Genomic DNA, 22,586 nt, shown 5'->3' on the forward strand with positions numbered 1-22,586 from the left:
GTAGCAGGTGCTGAAAACTTGAGAAACACATTGAAACCAAAACCACTGGACTTTAAAACTGTTCTGTTAAAAGCTGGTAGAATGTGTTTTAGCAGTGGCAAATAAATTATTTTTAACTTACAACCTTTACTTCAAATACTGGAGATAGAGAACTGCTTTAAGTAATGCACTTGCCACCTGCACATACAAATAGTTAGAAGTGACTATTGTCACTCGTCTGCCCTTCGTGGATTTTTCTCCAGGAAAAACTGTGCAATGCTTCCACAATGTACAGCAGAATTATTTGAAAGACAGCTCCTTCCTTGCCCTATCAGCTGCTAGAAGTTCACTTTTTGACTATCAGCGTACTGATACTGGCAGCATAGCATGCTGTACACACTGACATATCTGGAAAAAGAAAAATATTTTATTCTAAACTTTTATGAGGATTCAGGAGAGTGAGAGAGAAAGAACTATAGAGAGAACGAATATACAGGATTGGGTTAGTTTTCAATGAAGGGTAAGCAAAAAATCATCACTCTCAAATAACTCATTTGACATATACAGCAACACACATCAAAGATACTCAGCTAGTACTGGTTCATCAGCGTATTTTGAGATCCCACACCAGCTCTCAGTTGGGAATCAACAAACACTTTGTCAAGTTAAGTTAATCCTCACCATACCTTTGAAAGGTTGGACGTGGTGCTTAGGGATGTGGTTTAGTGGGTGATACTGCTGGTACATGGATGGTTGGACCAGATGATCTTGGAGGTCTTTTCCAACCTTTAATGAGTCTATGAAATGTGGAAAAATGTTTCCATGTGTGCAGACTGACAGGCAGAGCGGTCACAGAGTGACTGATGCAGGGCCAGAAGACATCTCGGTACCCAGAGCCGTTATCTGAATGCTCCCACTCGCCTTGGCAGCACAAGCAGAACTCCCTACCTGCCAGTGCCCCGGCAGTGACGAGAAACAACCCCACAGCTGCAGGCGCAACCAGCTACCATAGGTTCTTCTGCTGTCTTGTCTACCTACAGAGGAGCAAAAGGCTGCCTCCCTGGGAAAATGACAGCTTGCCTTAAGCTGCAGGAATGAGGAGAAGGTGTGGGTGAGCTAACACCATGGCTGTGCACCTGGAGGGATGCAGAGGACTTCTTTGTTATTACTTATCTTCTAAAGAAACTTTTAGTGCCCAAATGGGATGCTTGATGTACTAACTCAGTAAGTACAATACGTAAACCCTTTGGCTTATCAGCCGGAGTGGATGTAGTCTGACAAAATCAAGCCCTCCTGCATTGCATTTCCTGAACAATGTGTTTGCTAATAAGCTCAAGGGGAGAATTTATCACTGACAACTGTAAAAAAAAATCTTTCTTTGGAGAATACTTTCTGGAAAACACAGCTTAGTACATGCTTTCATGTGATTAACTCATCTTTCCAATAAATTTGATAACGTATCATTACAATGTTAATTCTTTAAGGTATCATTCCCTGCAAAATAAGTATTCGGACAGCCATATTCTCAAGTAACCTGCACAAAACCAGGGAAGATCAGATATGGGAGACTACCGGGAGATGGTAAGTTTAGGGGTAGATTTCCCCTTGCTTTACCCACATATCCATATGAGCCACACTGATGATGAATCACAGGTGTTTTTTTGGGGCAGATAACTGGTGGCTTATAGAAGTGTGAAAATTAAAAGGAAGAAAAATACTTGAATCAGGCTGTCTTGCTTGTAATATGAGGCGTTCGTTTTAAGTTTGGTATTTTTTTATTTTGCCCTTACTACCTAGCACACCTTTTTAATAATTTCTTTTGTGGAAATAACAAAACAAATAAATATTTATGGAAATATCAAAACTGCCATTTAACAGTTACTATTCATAAATAACTTAGTTTGCATAACAAATTGAGGCCAAACAGTACGCAGAGTTATTTATGCAATGGTGAAAAGTTTTGGTCACTACAAAGTACACTCTGTGACAGGAATGTGTATTAAAATACACTACCAAGTTAGAGCACAAGTTGCCATTTTTGTGCCCATTTCTAGACACTGTAAATTGTATGCAGTCAAGGATTGTGGACTTCCATCCTACACGGCTGTTTTCTCTCTTTTAGCGTGCCTGAGAAGATCTAAACCTTTAACACCATGTGAAGTGTCCTGACAACCAAGGGACTTCCATTTTAAGAATCCCACAGCTTACAAGGCAAAATGTGCTAGTATTTTGAGCAACCCCAGCAGTGACTGCGTAAAGGCAGTTGTTTAAGGTACACCACTGGGAATCCACAGGTCATCCCTGCGCTGACAGCACTGCTACACCTCAGGAGGTGGCACAGATCTCAGGGAGGACAAGCCACCAGCCCCAGCGGCTGTCTTTGGCCGCTTTGCCCCTGGACTGGGTCAGCACACAGAGCTGGGATGGTTCTAGAGCTGCTTCATACTCCGCACCCACCATTCAGATGGTCATGGTGCTTTCACTCCAACCATGCAGAATGGCTGGGAGGGGGGGAAAAAAGTGCCCATTATTGCTGTGTAGAGCTTGACAGCTTCACATGGGTATTGAGTGAGGAGTACAAGGAGAGTGGCATACATCAATGGCTGCCTCAAAAATTACTCTTAATTACTGTCAGATCCACAACAAATAGATGTTGCACATTTCATGTTTAACAAAGCTTTTAACCACCAGGCCACCTGTTATCCCGGAGATTGCTGGAGGTGCTCATACCTTTCTCTCATGCACTCTACTGCTGCAATGGCAAAATGTGGATTTTTCACAACTCATCAAAACACCACAGGCAACAGACCATCAGAGTACTCGCTATGATTTGATACAGTGAATGGCCCAGGAAAAGATGCTCCCCAGATGCATCAGCTTATTCTCTACCACCACAAAAAGAGATCCGGAACGAAAAGAAAAAAAAAAAAAAAAGACATGTTTGTGGATGCAACACCCGCAGCAGATGGCAATAAAAGAAGACTCAAATTAGTGGCATTTTGTATCACCAAACCTAAACTTCATCTCAGATCAACACTATCCATAATAGTGTTTAAGTAGTAAAAGAAATTTACTTGAATGTGAAATAAACTATTACACATTCTTAGTTCTGATTCACAGTCTCAGACTGGCAGTGACAGTAACATTTTAATAAACATTAGAATGAAGACACCAATATGACCAAATGACACACTTGAAGTGAGAAAACGAACAGGAGAAACCTTGGCATATCCATCCAAAACAGAACCAAAGAAAAAAAAAAAAAAAAAAAAGGCAGAGAAACTGCTTTTGCGATCAAAACAGTAAATACTTTATTGTAATTTATTAGACAGAATGAGAATGTAAATGAGAAATCGGGAAAGCCAATATTTTCTTTAACAGGCATTTGAAGCGTTTGCTGCGAATGTTCAAGTGATCAGACTGCTTGCAGCCAACCTACAGATCTGCTCGCAGCTGCACAGCACCCAGTGTATTCTGCAAGGGGCAGAGATGAGGCAAGGCTCTCCTGAATCCTGGTGACATGTCTCAATTAAACAACTAGGAATGTTATCAATCAGAGGTGCACATGTGCACACTCCCCCCCCCACACACAGACAGTGAAATTCATCCCCCGAGTCGGTTTACTATCAAGCTAATTACGTAAATAGCTTTTGAACTGTCAGCATCTGTCTTTCAAAGAAAAATCAAAGCAAACAATGTGCGAGTTATAAAGCCTAGAAGACACAATAATATTGTATTATGTTCATATTATTAACTATAGTTACAAAAGAAAAAAACCCTCCTGTATCTACAAGGCTTTGTAGACGAAGAAGAAAAAAAAAAAACATTAAATGGAAATAAGAATATTTTGAAGTACTCTGTATTCAAATAATAAGATGGATAATAATAATTAGAGCATGCAGTATAGAGCATTTTCAAATTTCAAAGCATTAGCTAATTGATTTTCTTAAAGACTGAAAGCAGGTAAAAAGGCACTGTTATGTATTACTTTTACATATGAGAAAATTGAGGCATGAAGTTTTAGAAATTTCCCTGAAGCCTTTCTTAACTTCACACACTGTAAGCTGTTTTAATGCCAGCCTTGCTGAAGTCACCAGACAAACAATTTCAGTAAAGGCCATGAATTTCACCGCAGACTTTAGCAGAGAGAGGCAGTGTATAAATACTTCCAGCTTTGCTTGACTCAGTTTGATATCAGCCAGGGTCCTGTCTAGAGGAGTGCTGGGAATGAGGAAATAACTGACGCTCTCACACTAACCAAGTGACAGAACTGTGCTACAGCACAGCTTCTGGTTAACTTAGCTCTGATGGGGACATAACTACAACACATAAACCATCTAAAGTCTGAGCTATGTCCAAGTGTTTACCACAGTGATGTATTTTTAGTGAGATTTTTTAGGCTGGGAGATGTAATAGTTTCAATAAAAAAACAAAAGAGCTGAGAAGGAGGCTTCTCAAACTGATCAGCCTATTGACTCAGCTGTCCTCAGAAGAGTTAAAATCCTACTAGCAGTAACATTATTATATAAAAAGAATTAATAAAAATATCAGGGCAACAGTCCTTAAACCAAGTATCTTTTCTTGAGGGTTCTATTCCAGTATCTTGTCTTGAGATTGTCATTCTCATCCCACTGCCAACTCTTTTTCTTCCCCCACCCCAATTTTACCTTTGCTCTGTCTCATTAGAAATCTAAATCCAGTATTACTCTGCTCAGTATGGGGATCAGGAAAGTAAAATAGAGAGGCTGCCTAATTTTCTTCTGCTGAAAAGCAAACTAATCTTTGTCACGCTTCCCCTAAAAAAAATAAATCTATTTAAAGCCTAGTAATAATTTTAAAGAGGACTCTTCTCCCCTTGCTGCACAGGCAGACGCACCGCTGACGTCACCTGCGGTTGTATATGTGAGGCAATGGGGAGCTGCCATTACGTGCTTTCAGCAAACGTGCTCTGATAAACAGACCTCAGCGGCAGAGGTAAGTTCAGAATTTAAGCTCTTCTTTTCCCTCTCTCACAGCAGAAATGTCAATTATTTGTGACTGAGCAGTGAGTATGTACTCGTAGGTTCTGTGCTGATGCGGTGTTCCTGTAAGAATTTGTGGGTGGGTGTGGGTATGTGCTTGTGCACGTGTGCAAACTCCCTTGATGCTTCCCTAATCAATACTTTGGGGAGTGTTTTATCACGGACTGGCACACAGCTTTTCAAGCCAGTAAATCTTGGATCTGCTAGGACATAAACATTTTAAAACTGGCATTTTTCATTAAGCATTTAAGCCAACTTTACTACACAATGACCGCCATCACTTACAGCTACCTACCTTGCTAAATTAAATGACTTCATCTGATTGATATGGGAAGTCAGCATAATAAAAGAAAACTTTCCGACTGCTTTTTACTTAGCAGGCCACTTCCACAAGAACAAACAAACAAAGAAAAATCTCAGAATTCAAACCTATTTGCCTGCACCCACAGATTTATGTAATGAATCTTTTTTGCTTGCAAATAAAGGTCCTTTTTAGAACAGCAAGCTCAAAGGAAGCTATATATTTCACCATGTGGACAGTCTTACTATTTTAGGTTTCAGTGGAAGACTTTGCAGAATGAATAAAAACAAATGATGAACAATTACCGTCTTTTGCCATTACTACCCTCACGAATTAATATTCTGTGGGGACAAAAACTTAGCCGTCTGCTCTGTAACAGCCCAACACGTTACTGTTTCGCAACGCTGGAAAGAAGTTGTCAGTGAGCATTCTTCATTTGCCGTCGTAAAAAGTTTTGGTACAGTAGACTGCAAACAAAGCTTGGTATTCAACCAGGTTAGTAACTTATTGTCAAGGTTACAAAAGGAATAGACAACATTTGTATTTTGACTACTTCTCAGAGGTTATTCTTTGTTTGACTGTCTAGACAACAAGCTAGAACTAGGCTAGAGACACAGCATTTGCTAGTGGAACTTCATGCAGCAGCAGTACAAGCAGTAAGAAATATCTATGTATTTGCTTTATTTTGACAAACTGGTAATTGTAGCTCAGCAACATTCAGCTTTACCAGTACATCTTTGAGGTAATTTTAGTACAAAGAAGAACTGGTTTAAGTCCTTTTTGTCATCCAGCACTCTGGATGATATCTAAATACAGTGGTTTGACCTCCACATGTTCAAATAAAATAAAGCCACTGGCATTTGCTACTCTAATTAGTTCAATTTATTCTACTTTCTCCATTAGTAATATTTTTTAAAATAAAAGTTGAATTTGCTTCAAACAGAATCTGATATTTTTCTCATCACACTAAGTATCTTTACAAAAAAAAGTACAAAAAATCCCAAATAGTCTGAATTTGCTGCTTTGCCACAAATTCTCAGATTTTGCATTTCAGATGCTTTCGGGAAGTTTCCTCCAACCCTCCCTTCACAGACACTGCCCCCAACTAACCTCCCATTCTAGGGTCAAATAGGAACAACTCCATCCAGTCACAATCTCCATTTCAAACTTTCATTTGGCCTGAAAGATGTTCTGCGTTGGTGTGGCTCAGTTGGCACTGTCTACTGCCCTGTAGTCTGAGAGTATCGCATTGCACTGTGATCAACCTCCACTATTTCAGCAGCTGCCAAATTTCCTCTCAAAACATAGGTTCCCCTGTGTGCCGCTGGGCAGGTTCCCCCTCTAGCACTCTTGCAATATTAGCAAAGGACTAAAGCTCACTGTCAGCAAATTGCCGACCATTAAACACCCCCAAAAAATAAGCACAAGAAAGACACTAAGTAGGTTGCAATAAGTATTGAATTTATCATAGTTAAAAGCCAACAACCACATGTATCTTACCTCCTTCACTTAAGACTCTCTCACCCTCCTTCTCTCCCCACTCCAAATACAACGCTATCCGCACAAGAAAAGACAAAACGTCCACATCTGACACAAGTTTGGAAACATTTTTTGACCACTAATTTGCAAATGCAAAATTCACACAGCTCCTATAGAAGTCTGCAGCTTTCACACATCTCTTGGGGATCTGCACTTCATTACTCACAGGTTTAAACCCAGCGTATTCTCCATTAATAATCTCTCTCCTTCCCCCCCTTCTTCCTGGCCACATCTAAATGCAGAATCCCTAGTTTCTTGCTTTCAGTTTACAGATTATGAGATCCAACATGTCACTCACTGGATTACTGCACATAACCTGAGCACTACCCAAAGCTTACTTGTCTTTAACTTGTCCAGTGTTACTTAAATGGAATTATCCTTCACAATCCATATACCGAATCTGCATAGCCCACTTATCTCAAGATTGTGTGTGTCACCTACCAGATTATCCGTTTTAATCCATACATTGAATCTACATAACATATGTCTTTAATTCACGGGCTCTGATGAGCTATAGTATCACTGAATGGATTATTTCTCTTTATCCATTATTGGCAGCCCTAAGACCGTTCACTATGTACTCTCTCATGCCCCATCTTCCCAACACAGAAGCAAGATTAGAGCCTGCGCAAACACGGCTCTATCATACATCAGACACAGTTGGGTGTAATACCTGCACCAATACTTCATGTAACTTGGAGCACTGGTTCTCACACAAAACATATGTCTTATGTTATCATGCATTGAAGATTAGGACTGGTAGGCTAATCTTGCTTTCAATTACACTCATAAATCTGGAGTTACTCGGGTAAAGTCTTTGGAGTCACCTAGATTTAAGTGGATACAAAGAGAGGCTGAATTTCCCCTAATGGTAATCTCTTTGACAGTGGATGCAGAAAACCCATTTGCCAGGCTTGTTTAGGAACTAACCTGTACAACAGAGGGGGATTTTTAAACAACAGAAAATCAGGTTCAGGCTTGCCCAGCCTTTCTTGAGAGATTCGGGCACAATCACTGTTAACAATGCCTTCACTTCCAAAGAAAATCAACTCGGAAAGATTAGAAACAAAAGTCAGTTTAGCCTTTTGTTCCACACGCCTATTCAAATTAGCTAAGTGGGGAACACACAAAATACGTATTTGTACTTCTTGACAACTCCCGATAAGTGAGAGATGAACAAGATTAGCAGAAAGGCTTTGTGAACACCGGGGAAGTTTTAAAGAGATTTTTCATGGAGGACGAAGCCGCCTCGCTCCCAGCTGCGTAGGCACGACCGTGTACCTCACGACGCACCTGGCCGTCCAGGGCCAGCAGCCTCCCCTGAAGTCTGCTCAGAGGAGGCCCAAAGCCAGCACAATGCAAGTCTCATGCCTGTTTTCTAAGTATGGGGATGGGGATGGCCACTGATACTGAAGAGCCTGGAAATACACTTCTCACACCTTAAGCTATTGATGCTCCATCCTGCACGCTGCACCTGCCGCATTCAGCAGCATCGTGTCAGAGGAAAGCAGCCACTGCCACCCAGCAGTTCACAGAAGGCTCTGCTGAGAGGGGCTGTAATTCTCTTCCTACAGATGATCAGTCTGAAAGCTGAAGTTCTCTCTGCCTCGCTGACTCCAATAAACTGCATTATCCATGAATAACCCAGAGACCTTTTGAGCCCCATTCTTTACTATGATGGATATAAGTAAGTTTGAACAGACTTTAACCAGTTCAATATATAGTTTTATAGTTTCATTTAAAAATATTTCCATTTAACTGCAAGCTTTGTAGGTTTTATTATAGATTGACTTGTTCTAAACAGAGTAAAAATTGTATGGATTTCAAAAAAAAATTCTTAAGAAATACCCATTGCCAAACTCATATTATTTGTTTAACCCTCTCTAAACAAACAGCGGCATTGGAATTAAATTTTTCCAGATATGACAGTTTCTAGACTTTGCCCCATTTTCAATATAAGGGTATTCCCTTGCCATATCTTTCAGTCAAGCCCTGAAATGTCTTGTTACATTTCCCTTTCCTTTAATAGCTGGACAGAAGATCTTCAGTCAGAAGATCCTTCTGACTGAGACCTTAAAAGTTTATAAGCAAACCTTTGCAGATTCTCTGTGATGGATTTCCCATTTTACAGGCATGCAAATTAAGAAGAGGGGACTTAAAGCAGCTATTGAAAGTAACAAAGCAAGTAAGAGAAAGAAGTGAACACAAAACTAGAGTCTAGTGACTTATTCCCGCCATTCACAAACTCCTCACTCTTTAATAAAATATTACTGCTTTCTAACTTAAAAGAAATAACACTAATAGAAAATAAAGTCTTCCACTTCATCTCCCTTTCTTTTAATCTCTGCCAGAGAATAAAATTCAGTGGTAATAACACAGACTTGGGCATTAACAATATGTAGCCTAGTGCTGAGACTTTAGCACATGACATACTAAAATTCCCCCAGATCTAATGAAAAACACAATGAAATTTTGAACAGTTATATGGAAAAAACGATTCAGTGCAGAAGACAGTTGGGCAGTACAGCTTCTACTGCTGTCCACATTCCAGGGTGTATTAATAAGACACTACTTGTGCGGTGTTTCCAAATATTGCTAATATAGAAATGAAAGAAAAAAAAATGCAGCTGCCAAGCCAAATATAGAGAGAAGTTAATTAAAAAATCACAACTGGAAAACTTAATAACTGCACATTCATATAGAAGGACAAAAACATTTTCTAGTGTAATATATGGGTGTTTGTACACGCATGCGTGAGTATAAAACAGCTCCACTTGCACACCTTTCATGTTGTCTCACTAAATACAGCTGCAATACAGCTGACCCATTGTTTGTTGGCCGCTCATGGCTGGCGGTGCCATGAAAACCGCATTCCTGGGCACTAAATAATCAGCCTGCGTGACCCCCCAAGAACCTGTAAGTCAAATTCATTTACCCCCAGAGGGCAATGCTCTATTGTATCCTCCCTCCTTTCCAGCCACCTAGGAACAATGGACAATAATTGCAACTGTCACGGCAGTCAGAAGGAAAAATAAACCAGTGCCTGTTTTCACAGCTTACTGCCAAACCTGATCCAAACACCTAATAACCATGCCCCCCAACCATAGCACCACAGTTGCACTAAAAAGCCTCAGATGTGAGGCTTTTGAACGGAGCTGCAGAACAATAACTCAACTTGTGTTCAAAATATGAAGCTAAAAAACAAAAATTAAAGCAGAGCAAACTCTTCTTTGAGGCTCTGCTGTTTCTCCCCCTACTCCCCCCGGGCAAGACTGAAAGGACTGTTGAATTTCTTTCCTGCTAGCATAGAGCTGCTGCTGCCGCTTTCAAGTTTAACTTGTGAAAGGGAAAGAGAGGAAGGGAGAAAAAAGATTGCCCTCCAAGAGAACAAGATCACAGGGACTGGGAGCAGACTGCCTTTGCAGTTCGCAGCACTTTTCAGCGCAGCGAGTCCTGAGGGAGAGAAACGCTGGGAAAACTCCTGCAAGCTCCAGCACACCAGGAGTTAAAGCAGCTCCAGAAATCCTGCAAGAATTGCCGAAACACACCCAAAAGTGGCTATGAAAGCCGCCAGTGTGTCCTTCAGGTCCAAAACTTCTTAAAGATTCATCAGGCCGCGGCAGATGATGCTGTTAATTCAGAATAATGTACTTCCAAACAATAGGAATCACAGGTATGACCTGTTGCTCTGCATGCGCGGAGAAAATGTGCTCAGCTCAGTGGGAATGAAGAACGCAGAGTTTGGCCCTCAGTTATAACAAGAATATCACATCCCGTTTGGGGCTGAAGCACGATATTCTGTTCTAAAGTTATCCTACATATGTAATGATTTTTATTTTTATTTTTTAATTATAGACTCTTAGAAAGAAACTAGGGGAAGCAAGTGGCATACTTTCCTACTTGTGTAAGTCAGAGGACTAGAGCAAATTAATGCTGGTGACATATTTGTGACAAGCTGGAAGGCACATACAACTAGAATAACACCATCTTTGCACACTGACCCATGTATTAACCTCTCAGAGCATGTCATGTTGCAGTCTTTTCCTGAATACTGCCCACCTCTTGCACAGAAGGTCCTTGAACCTGCCAGGCACAAGGTCTGGGAGCCTGTCTGAATGAGGATCTCTGTACTGGGAACACCATTAGTACGCAAACAAACCAAAAATAATGGAGAGGGATAAAATCTCATTTAAAAGCATAAAAGAAGGGTTTCATTTTAATCTCATTCTACTTTCACATTTCCAAAACAACATTGGCTTTGATTTTGCTACTCCAGATGTACACTGATAGAAATGGGAGAAGGATCAGACTCCCTGCTTCTTTTCAGAATAATAATGGCTGCTCTGAAAACTAAATTTTTTGCCACACAGGTATTTCGCACTGGTTCCTCATCACAAGTGTTCAGGAAGAATGATTAAAAATATTAAATTACATGAAAACAAACAACTACAGGTTCCCTAAAATGACCTCACATATATAAAATGGGGAAATATCTTGGCAAAGCAGAAGCTACTGCTGCTGGAGAGTGGTCAAATTTTGTCATTTTCCTTCTGGAGTACGGCTTTAAAAGAACGTGTTTTAGTGCACAGATGTTGTACGCTGTCTTTTAAAATCTGCACAGGCTAATTTTGGTACCTAGAGATATCATTACACAAACTTTGCTCTTTTTTTTTTTTTTTTTTTTTTTTTTTTCCCTCTACACACAGAAAAGTCAAAAATCTCCATCATCAAAATCTGTACGAACATTAACAGGGACTTATATCACCCTCAGATTTCAAAAGCTGAGTTCTGCTATACTCTGACACCACACATACGCCTGTGTTTGATACATGAGTTGACTTTTTTTCAGTCCAGGAACAAGATGTGTCCTCTTATAATGCAGAATGATATGTGCAACAACAGCTTTATATAAATTAATTCACTTAGGGCAATATAACGTTTTATTTATTTACATTAACTACAGATGGAGAGCATACACTTCATTTAAGCCTCGAATTACCATGTTTCGAGGGGAGGGGAAGGAACAGGAACAAACAAACAAAGTTCCATAAAGCCCATGATATAAGCATATTAATTCTCAGCTGTAGCACAGAAAGAGCATTACCTTTTATTTCTCCAAAGTTCCCTGATCCCATGGCAAGAAGCTTGTCTTTCCAGTCCTTTGATAGTAGCTTTTCAATACTGGGAGTTTCTGAGTGAAGGGGGGAAAAAAAATGTAAGCAAATCAACATGACTGTCTCCACAATAGAACTCATTAAAAGTCTATCTGCTAAAAATAAGGCCAACCCTATTCTGGGCCCCAGTTCGTAATGACTTCATCAACAAACTGATAAGAGGGGAGTAAAAAAAAAAAAAAAAAAAAAAAGAACGTGTTTTGTCACCTGCTGTTTCAAAACCATTAGCTTTTTCCTCTTGTGGAACAAAGCCATGGTAATTCCGTATGACAATGGGCACATATAAACCTGCAGTTCATTGTTTTTCAATTTGGTGAACAAGTTGCTGCTTATAATGGATGCCTGTCAATTTCTGGGTGTTAGTCTGCAGTCAAAAAATAATTATGTTGATAAAATGCAGAGTAAAAAGAGAGAGAGGGAGAGAGACAGAGAGGGAGAGAGAGAGAGAAGCAAAGAATTAGCTCCTAAATCTGCTACGTGTAATTATATCCCTCTGAGTGTTTACAATTACATCCACTTTATAATGTGTGTTTAAACATCGCGTGGTGGTAAGCATACTGTGGAAAGATTTTCCAGTAACACGCACATTATAAATAATAATAAAAAGTCGGGTATGAAAAAACCTTTAAACGATTGCAAAATCCAGAGGGAGAAAAGGCACTGCTTAGAATGGAAACCCATTATTTGCTCATTTCAGATTCTATCACTTCCTTTAAAAATAAAATAAAATAAAATAAAATAAAATAAAATATATTCGTTCGGTATTTTCAGCAGAAATGCAGCGAGGGTGTGGATAGGTCTGATATTTATGTCTATAACTCTTGTATTCTGACCTCTTTTTGTGTAGAATTTTAATGCATAAGTAAATATAAATGCTAATAAAATTCAGAGAACATTAAACTCAATTCCAAACAATGTAATTGTATATTCTTGTCAGCATTTATATGGGTACACAATTACAATAGCTTTCAATCCCACGATTAGCACTGCATTCAGTTAGAAAATGGAGTGTACTAAAAGATAAGTGTCCCAGTATGCGCCATCTAAATAACAATACCCACACTTATTATCTGGATCTAAGACATATACTGCTATTCTCCACATTCGTGTTTATGTGTATTTGTATTTGTTCAGGCATTTGTTTACCCCCTACCAGGAGCATAAAGGGAGTACATGTTAACTTATCAAAGGGACCGTCTGGCCTAGAGACCATACAATTATTAGCAACTGGTTAATTTTCCCCACAGTAAAAACCATTACGAGGAGCCTTCATTATCTCGTTTGGCTAATCCTGCCGACTTTCTTGAAGCCCCAACTCCGAGCTCTTCCGAAGAGGCGCTTCGAGACCCCGAGGGGAGGTTTCCAGCTCCCCCCTCTGCGCTCCGCGCCCGCGGCCCTTCGCCTTTTTTTTTTTTTTTTTTTTTCCGCTTTATTTCCCGAATTTCTCCTCCACGAAGCCTCGGTGGCGGGAGGCGGCGAGGAGCCCCGGCTTCCCCTCGGCACCCGCCGCCACCGCCCGCAGCCCTACGCGCTCGGGCTCGCTTGGGGCGAGCGCCCGTGCCTCTGGACGCGGCTCTGTGGGTCAAACAAGGCAGGAATGCGGCTACGGAACCCCCCCTGCGGGCACCACCTCGCACTTTTCAGCCTGTTGTCAGCGAAGCCCGTGACAAAGCCGTTCCCCAGCGGCTCGACAAAACGTGCGCGGAGCCCGGCGGGGCCTGGCCCGGCCGGGGCCGTCCCCGCAATCGGCGGCGAGGAGGCGAAGAGCGAGGGCCGGGCAGCGGCGAGGAGGTGCTCCGAGCTGATGCTCCGAGCTGCGGGAGGCTGCGGGCTGCCTGGAAATGCAACGGCCCCGCGCCTGGAACAGGGCGCGCTCACCTCGGCGGCGTCGCCCCTGCTGAAGGGCTACGCGTTAACTTCTAAATATTAGACGGATTGCCTTTTCTTTCGGAAAAAAAAAAAAAAAAAAAAAAACGCGTAATCGTGTTTAATTAATGTATTAACTTAGTTTCGAGCCCCTCTTGGTTTGAACCGCGGTTTTCACTTCAGCACAATGTTGATACAGAACCAGCAAATAATTGTCCTGCTAATACTTGAAAAGAACTTTAATTCTTAAAGACAATAGCTTCCCCGCCTCTCTAGCTTCACAGAGCTGAAGAGCTGTATTAAATAACAGCTTGTTTAATTCTACTATACACCGTGTTAACATATTGTACTTGCATAAAACATGCTATTCACACACTCAACCTATCACATTTCAGTAACTGCTTGTGAAATACATTATGCACCATATCTTGGAAACAAACATTTACTATGTCATTTATGAACCCCGTTAAAATAAATAAATAAATAAATAGATAAATAAAAATTGAAATTTATACATCTTAAATAAAAATAACTGCTTAAAAGGTTACGACTGTACAGCTTTCACAAATTACACAGAAACAAACCGAGCTTTTGTTCAGCTTTTTTCAGGCTTCTTTGGGAAGATGATGCGCACAAATTAAGAAAAGAAACACTGTACCTTGCTTGCGAAGCACTCCTCAAGATTCATTAGAAAGTCAATAAAACTTTTAAGGCCTGCACGTTCACTGTGCAGTTTGAAATTGGAAAAGGTGGTCTGCACACAAGAACTGTTGCTATTCCTAGTCCCTTCTCTAGCACTCGTTTTCCTCTTGGATTTAACAAAATGATTTCACCACATCTGAGTTACAGTGGTATGGATTTTGGACATGCATCAGGACAACTATGTATTATTACAATCTGTATTTGCATTCCAAACAGCTACAGACGACATGCTCTGCCATTCTGCGTATCACAACTGTTCTCAACTCCTCCTAATTCCATCTTTGAGCGGAGCCCAGGATTAGCCCCACTTCTCCCCCTATCCCCACTTGAGCTAAGGAGACCCTCCATTACCTATTTGCAGCATGAGTCCTATGGCACGCAGTAAAACAGTTCCCTGTTTATCCACAGCACAGTATGAATAAATCTACAAAAAGAGTTGTTCGCGGGTAGTTTGTGAGCAGTAATTCATTAATGTTTGGGAAATATTTTAGTTCCAGAAAGACTATGTAAAGTGGTAAGTGTAATTATAAAAGAGGATTACGCCAAAGAGGGCACCAAAGAGAAAGACTGAGATGGAAAGAATAACAGGAGTCATTAAGAAAATGCTGGCGAAGAGGAGACTGACTGGATTAATACAGATACAAATGAATCCACAGAAGTGATTTGTGCTGTCTCTATTCAGCACGTTTATCAGTCATTAGCTCTTTACTGGAGATATTTATGGCTCATCTTGCTTCTCTTGTTTTGCCCTTGCCTGTGTGAATTGCATGTGCTTCCTTGCGCTGCTGCATGTGGCAGGAACCCCTGAAGAATAGCCCTCTGAGGAGAGAGAGCTGGACATCACTGTGACCGCGCATGGCCTCACCGCTCCTGCCCATGCCAAGCGCTCTCGGGGCTGACTCCCTGCCCCATGAAACCTGAAGTCTGATTCCAGAAGCTGGTGATTCTCACTTGGGCCTTTTCTGGGAAGCTGAGTAGTCCCCCATTAACTGCTCCCATTTGCACGTACACGTGCACGTGTGTGTTTGTACATATTGGGCATGCATATAGATGCTGAAATGCTTCAACAGTACTGAAAAGCAAACCATCTGAGTAAATTAGCATACAGTCCTTTTTTAATCTAACTTTTTGGATGTTAACAAGCATACCATTGTCCTTCTCCTTCTATATTTGACCTTTACACATGCCTTCATTCACTTATTTGCTTAAAAGACAAAGTTTTCACATTAAGGAAGGAACAGTTTGTTTCCAGGAAGTGGCCTGCGCTACAAAGCTGTAGTAAGAGTCACTGTTTTTAGCACTGTCTGGTAGACATGTGTTTAATTTAGTCTACTTCCAGAAGTTGCATTATTTTTTTCAGGCATTGAAACTCCCCTTTGGGAGTGACTTAATCAGTTCAGTCACATGTACCTAAACCTGCCTGCCAAACCAGGCCCACAGCGCTACCTTCCCTTCAGGCCTAACCCCTCTGGTAGTTCTCTTCAATCCACCCTCCAGGGTCAGTCTTGGAAATCTACTTATAAAAGCTAAGGATAGTCTTCACTGCCAAATCCTTCCCTATTGCCTCTTTCTGCTCTTGCTGAGTATTTACTAAAAGGAAAACTCCAGTCTTTCAGTCTCACACAGCTGCCTGCTTCCAGAGAAAGGCAAGTCATTTCATCATGCTGTAACAGAGTACAAGATGGGGGCTGTTCACATGAGGCACTTCCAGAAGAACCATATTTGAGGAGGAGAGAAGGCAGCAAAGCTCTGGTATTATAAAGAAGAGACAACTACTACTGAAGGGAAGGAGGCTGACATAAGTCAACCACAGGTTAGAGGAACATTCCGAGTACTGGAGCCTCCTGCTTGAATGGTGTCTGAGCTCAGCTGCTCTCCCAAGGAGGTGCCCCAAGTGCTCCCTCCTCCATAACTACTGTGAACAGTTCTTGTCCTGCGATGAAAGAGAAAGACTCCTTAGAACAAAGTAAAAGAAAGATGTTTGGCCTCAACACAGATGATGACATGATCTGCAGCAGGGTGGAGAGAAGCCAGGAGTTGCTCAATACCCAGCCAGACCACCAGACATTTCCTGCCAACACATGTCATTCCTAGAGGAAGGAGTATTTGGTCGGCATAAATGATCATGAATAAACTTTAGCATTGGCTGATATACCCTTTACTTCTGGCAAGCACTTTCCTTTATATTATGAAAGAGCTGGCAAATACCCTCCCATCCATTATTCACCCTTTTCTTCTGCTATGGTCATAAATATGTTACACCTGTTGGCCTCAGCCTCAGTTCCACCCACCATTTCTACAACCCTCACCTATCGATGCACCATCCCTCTGGCATTTTGTTCTGCACCACAATGAAACTCTGTTTTAAATCGGGAAACACGATTAAGGGCAGATTTCCACTCTTCCTTTAAAAGAATAGACAAGCACATGCAGACACAAAATTCCTGTTTTTATGCACCCTTTTCAGTATGAAGGTCTTACCTATACAAAATAATAAACAATATTCATAGCAAAGAAAATTAAACATCATTGTGAAGAAATAGTTGGTATCAGCAGGTTACATAGACATACAGCATCTGCATACACATATGGTTCTCCATCAACAGAATCATGCTTTTTAGGGAACTACTTGCAGCTAGGCAAGACACTATGAATCATGAGCAGGCACAACACAGAATCTATTTAAATTTGGAAATCAAAAACCACACAACATACATTTTTCTCTTGCCTTCCAGGAAGCACCACAATTTCTTACTGATCTAAAAGCATTTTGAACTTTTGGAGAATACAATAGGAAACACCTCTATAAATGTAAATATTGTTCAAATGTATGACTTTGATGCCACAACAGGAAAACAGTCTGACTGTAAAAATGAAACAACAACAACAACAACAACAAAAAAACACAAAACCAACAAACCAAACCAAAACAACAACAAAAATTCACCTCAGGTCTAGTAAGCAAAAAATGTGTTGCTAGATAAAATACTAGCTGAAGCTTCAATGACTAGACAGAAAGAAATATGCTGTTGGTTTCTTTGTTCATACACACAAAATGCTTTTTGGTCTGTGGACACAAATTCAGAGAGTTGAATGAAATATTCAACTTTTGATGAGATATTATGAAGCTACGGTGCTTTGGCCAGCACATCATAGTACGACTCTTACTACACCACTCCATCACAACCACTGTGCAGAAAACAGCTGGGCTACACATGTCCATGGGTGGCTTCCAAACCTACTAAAAGCTCCCTTTGCTGGCAAGGATAGCCAGCCTTCCTGCTCTCAGAGTCTCAAGTCCCACCCCAGCCACGTTAGTTCCATAGCATTTTATCTCAGAGGACAAAATCAACTTCTCCGTCCACAGGTGACCACAGTCACCTGCAGAGCACAATGACATCAGGTTACCACGGTATTCTTGTTGCACATACTTGAATGTTTTCCTGTATGCTTAATAATACCAGAGTTGTTTTCAAGTTGCTGGATCTCTTTTGTAATATCCATCATGCTGCATTAATGAAGTATACACTATATGAATGGTAAGACATTTTTATTGTGATTTTTTGGCACAAGGGTACTGCTTCTTATGCTAAAGAAAAGTAATTGACATTGCCAGAAAAGGTTCCATAGCACAACAAATAAATTATTCAATATTTTAAACCAAAATCAGTAATCTGTGAATGCCACTAAAAGCATGATTTTACTCTATCCACAAATATACAAGCAGTTGTTTTTTCCAACTGCTCACTGATACATACTGCCAGTCCTACCAGAAAGTTACCTAAAAACACAAGTACATTTGTTTGGAAGGAAAGAGTTAGAGTAATCTTCAGATACACTATACTACCAGTTGTTGAACGAATTATCCCTTTGCATGTAAGCGAGGAGCCAACACACCACAGCACAAGGAAGGAACACATGGCTAAGCAGGACAGGGGGAGGGCACAGGGACTTCTTAAGCTAGATTTGTGGCCAAAACCAGCATCTCGTTCAACTACAACCTCAGGAACAGTCAGGCTATTGTCTGAAATTTTTATAGTTTCCATCACCTGAATGCACTGGCAGTTGTATTGTTAACTGTGTGCTTTTCAGGCTGTCTCATTTCAACAAATGGTCACCTCACTCATTCACTTTGGGAGCAGTGCCATGCTCTAGATATGACATAAAACACAAAGAAACCAAGTTTGTCATGTAATATCAACTACCAGCCCTTCAGTCTCCTAGCATCAGAGTCTACATTCATTCTGGAGCTACTTAGGCAGTAGTTAAGATTTTCTCAGCTTCCATCCTCCTTATTGGTAGAAAGCTTTGTGACAGAGTTTGCTTTTAGAATGTGAAAAATTCAAGTAATTCTAAAAATCAAGTTGCTATAGACTCCTTTGGGGTGACAATGGTTATGTCAATGACACACTAAGCCCTTCTGGGGCTGCATACCTGACAAAAACACTTCTTTCATTAACAGGCTGTTGAGTCAGGGAACAAGCATGCATCTCCACTATCAACTCAAAACAACAAGGAATCCCAGCTCATTCAGTCCCTGCTACTTCCAGGCACACTAACTTCTAGAGTACGTACCTCATCGCCTTGCATACACCTTAGTGTCAACAGATCCTCTCAAGGCTACCAAGTGTACCTTCATTACCCCCTCCACAATGATAATCTGCGTTTGCAAGCTGCTGTATGATAACAGCCACCTGTGCCATTATTGTTGGAGTGGCATTTGTATTTGTGTGCCTGCACTGCTGGGCAGTGGTGTGCTTCACACACACCTCCAAGAACTTCGCCTTCCACACCAAGCCTGGAGCTGCTGATGATCATTTCAGGTTTGAATGGAGATGTGTCTGCATTACGGGATACTCATAAAACCACCACAGCTTAATTATTCTGCATAAACACTGAAACAGAGTAGTTTGTAGTCAGTATGCTGTCACCCTCTACCAAAATCCTTGTCCTTGCAAAGACAATAGTAGGATATCTCCAGTCCTCACAGTAGAGAATTCATTCAGCCTCTGCCTTCCTAGTCCTGCAGCAGAGCAACTGCATCCCCCAGAGCAGGGCCCATCGAGGCGCTGCAAATGGTACTAGATACTATGCACAGCACAATGTCTCTTTTGTCGACGAGATTTGTTGGGACTCAGTGCTTTGGATTCCCAAAGGCATTCAGGAGCATAAATCTCATTCTGGAAAGGAATTAGGCTCCTGACTGTCTTTGGAGATCCAGGCCAGTGAGGTGGCCGAAAGAGCTGATCGTGAACACATCCTGCCAACTGCGGCATTTCACTGGCAGAACTTTTGCTTGGAACATCCTCTGCAGCATACATGATCTTTAGAATGATCCCAGCTCCCCGCTACCACCATCTTCTTCACCCCTAATTAAATTAACAGACAAGTAGGAAGCAAGTTATTTAACATTACCAAACTTACAAATAAATAAATAAAAGCCCCCCCACACACTTTCCTAACATACAAAAATAAATAAATAAATAAATCAGAGTAACTCACATTCAAACATCTGAACAGCAACATTTTCCTTTTTCATTGATGTTACAATTACACCAGTGGGAATCCTTAGGAAAAGAAGGGCAACAGTAAAATAAAATAAAAATATTCTCCTATGGGTGAAAAAAGATAATTTTGCCTTAATATGTGTCTTTAAACTTTCTAGCACTTCTTTAATTCCAGGCATCTCTAAATGAAAGACGGAATTGATTTTTGCAGGAGTGGTCCACCCAGCAAAAAACCTGTGTCAGTTGACAGAAGGAGGCACTATACCAAGCCTGAACTTCACTGAAATTCTGAAACCACAAAGATGTTTTAATATTTCCAGAAACTATTTCAAGAGTAACAACATAAAAAAAGAGACATCTGGAATTAAATGCCATTAACTTTCATGTTAGTTTTATTTTTCTGTCTCACTTAGACAGAGATACTCCATTGAAATTCATATTCCCCTGAAATATATTTTTGTATTAGACTACCAACAGAGTCAGTTTCTAATTAAAGAGCCATAATATATTGTTAGTATTAACAGAGGGCAGTGGTTTTTGTCTGCTATATTTTTACATCTTCCACACATTCCAAATGAACAAGAAAGCTTAAAAAAAAGTGTTCACTGAGATGACTATACATCAACTTTTTACAGGTATTTACAGTTATCATTAAAGATGTTCTAGTTTATCCTTTGACAGAAATCTCTTCTCTTCTCTTCACATAAAACTCTCAACCCTCCCAACACTAACACAAAACCTCAAGGTAGTCAAAAAGCGTATCATCTAAATAATCATAAAACGTAAATTGAGAACTACAGTGCTTGGCTAGAATTTCCAGGAAATCCTTCTGAAGTTCAACCACTCCACTGCAAATACTGAATGAAATTCAACAGCAACAGTGTCACACTGCTGCACAGTTACTATAGCATTTTTTACCTGAAAATCTCAAAGTGACTTTTTAAAAGTGGAAAAAAATGCAGCCTGAAGTGCTTGTTATTTCCCCCAAAATGACAAAAGCAAGGGCTATAAGTGATGAAGCTGAGGAGACCATTTTCTAAATAGCCTTTCAGCCACAGCCATTATTTCCTACCACCGAAACATATGCAACTTTGGCCCCTAGATTATCAACTGTAAAGGGAGCTGTTGGTATTTGGGGCTTATTACTTCTGGGTCTTTCTTACATGTCACCTTTATTCTGACAAAGAAGAGCTTTATTTGCCAACACAAGAGAGCAATAATAAAAATGATCCTTGTGGGTCCCTTCCAACTCGCAATATTCTATGAAAAATAAAACTGAAATGAGTGATCTGATCAAAAAGCTACAACTTCTGCAGTTGAGACTTGGTTTGGGGCTTTTTTGTTGTTGTTTACTGTAACTGCTCTCATGTACAAACAGCATGCACAGATCAGGCCCTGTTGCCTGGCCTTCCTGGAGGCTTTTGGCTCCTGCTCGTGCTGAGCCTTGCCGCCAGCCCCTGGGGAAGTCTTCTGCTCCAGGGCAAAGAGGCTGGAGAGCAGGGGACGGAGGAGGCCTCACCTCTGAACCTAAGTCGTGAAATGTCCTCCTGCAGCTGCACTGACATACATGTTAGTGAACTAATCACTGGTTTCCACCCTCCTCCCCCCACCTCTTTTTTTCTGTTGTTTTTTTCCCCCCCTTTTTTTTTGACAGCTGTCTTCCTATCTTCCCAACAGGTGCTATTAGGCCCTGAACAATGGCTAAGGCTTTTAAGCCACTGCTGTTGACAAGTGAAAGGGAACAACAAATGGCTCAGTAGTGCTCTTCTCCCTGGGTCACTCAACCAATGGTAATAGTTATTATTTTTATTTATTAGCTCTGCGGCACTGTCCTCCGTTGTACCTCCCCCAACCTCCCTTTTCCGTGACAGCAAGGAGCTTTTTAACTTTTAATAAAAATGGGTGAGCGCTTAGCTCCTGAGCTAGCTCTTTCCGTAAAGTGCACAGCTAATGAATGTTGTCCATTTAGACCTGGATAATTTATGATGTCAGCGGAGTGGAGGTGGGGAGGGGTGAATCGAGATATGACCATTAGTTAAACGGCAAGAAGTGACAGAGAGAGTAAGGGGATGCACACATTGGACTCAGGAAGAGCTCACCCCACACCCCAAGTATTTGTTTTTGTAGGATAAGTACAAGGCTAGGCAATAAATAAGACATTCCCTCTTTTCAGGTTAACACATTTTTTCTTCACCGTTCTTAGCATTTCACCAACCGTATTATAATTCTCTTCAGAGAACAATGGCATATAGAAGAAAAGTTAATTTTCTCTTAAACGAAAGTGACCCATTTAAACACAGCACTTGGACCTTTTGTTACTAGGAGAAAAAAAAATGCCAAAATGTCTTCTCATCCTAATAACGAATAAACATATACTTACTAGCTGACATGACTCATTAGTAAACTTTCTGTAACAGATAATCTTTGCGAAATGCAAACCTTGCACTACCTATGTACAAGAAAAACAGGAAATATAAAGGCAAATCAGGCAACTCCA

The 22,586-nt window shown here is 40.8% G+C and overlaps 1 protein-coding gene across 7 annotated transcripts in view; it reads right to left on the minus strand.

The window, feature by feature from the left end:
* SOX5 (SRY-box transcription factor 5) overlaps positions 1-22,586 on the minus strand; it is a 289,165-nt gene that overhangs the window by 146,962 nt on the left and 119,617 nt on the right. For all 7 annotated transcript variants that reach the window (XM_032204884.1, XM_032204875.1, XM_032204867.1 and 4 more), the window contains exon 4: positions 11,945-12,031. In XM_032204884.1, coding sequence (XP_032060775.1) covers positions 11,945-12,031 — 87 coding nt within the window. The remainder of the gene's footprint in view (positions 1-11,944; positions 12,032-22,586) is intronic.

This window comes from Aythya fuligula, chromosome 1 (genome assembly GCF_009819795.1).
Source record: "Aythya fuligula isolate bAytFul2 chromosome 1, bAytFul2.pri, whole genome shotgun sequence".
Taxonomy (NCBI): Eukaryota; Metazoa; Chordata; class Aves; order Anseriformes; family Anatidae; genus Aythya; species Aythya fuligula.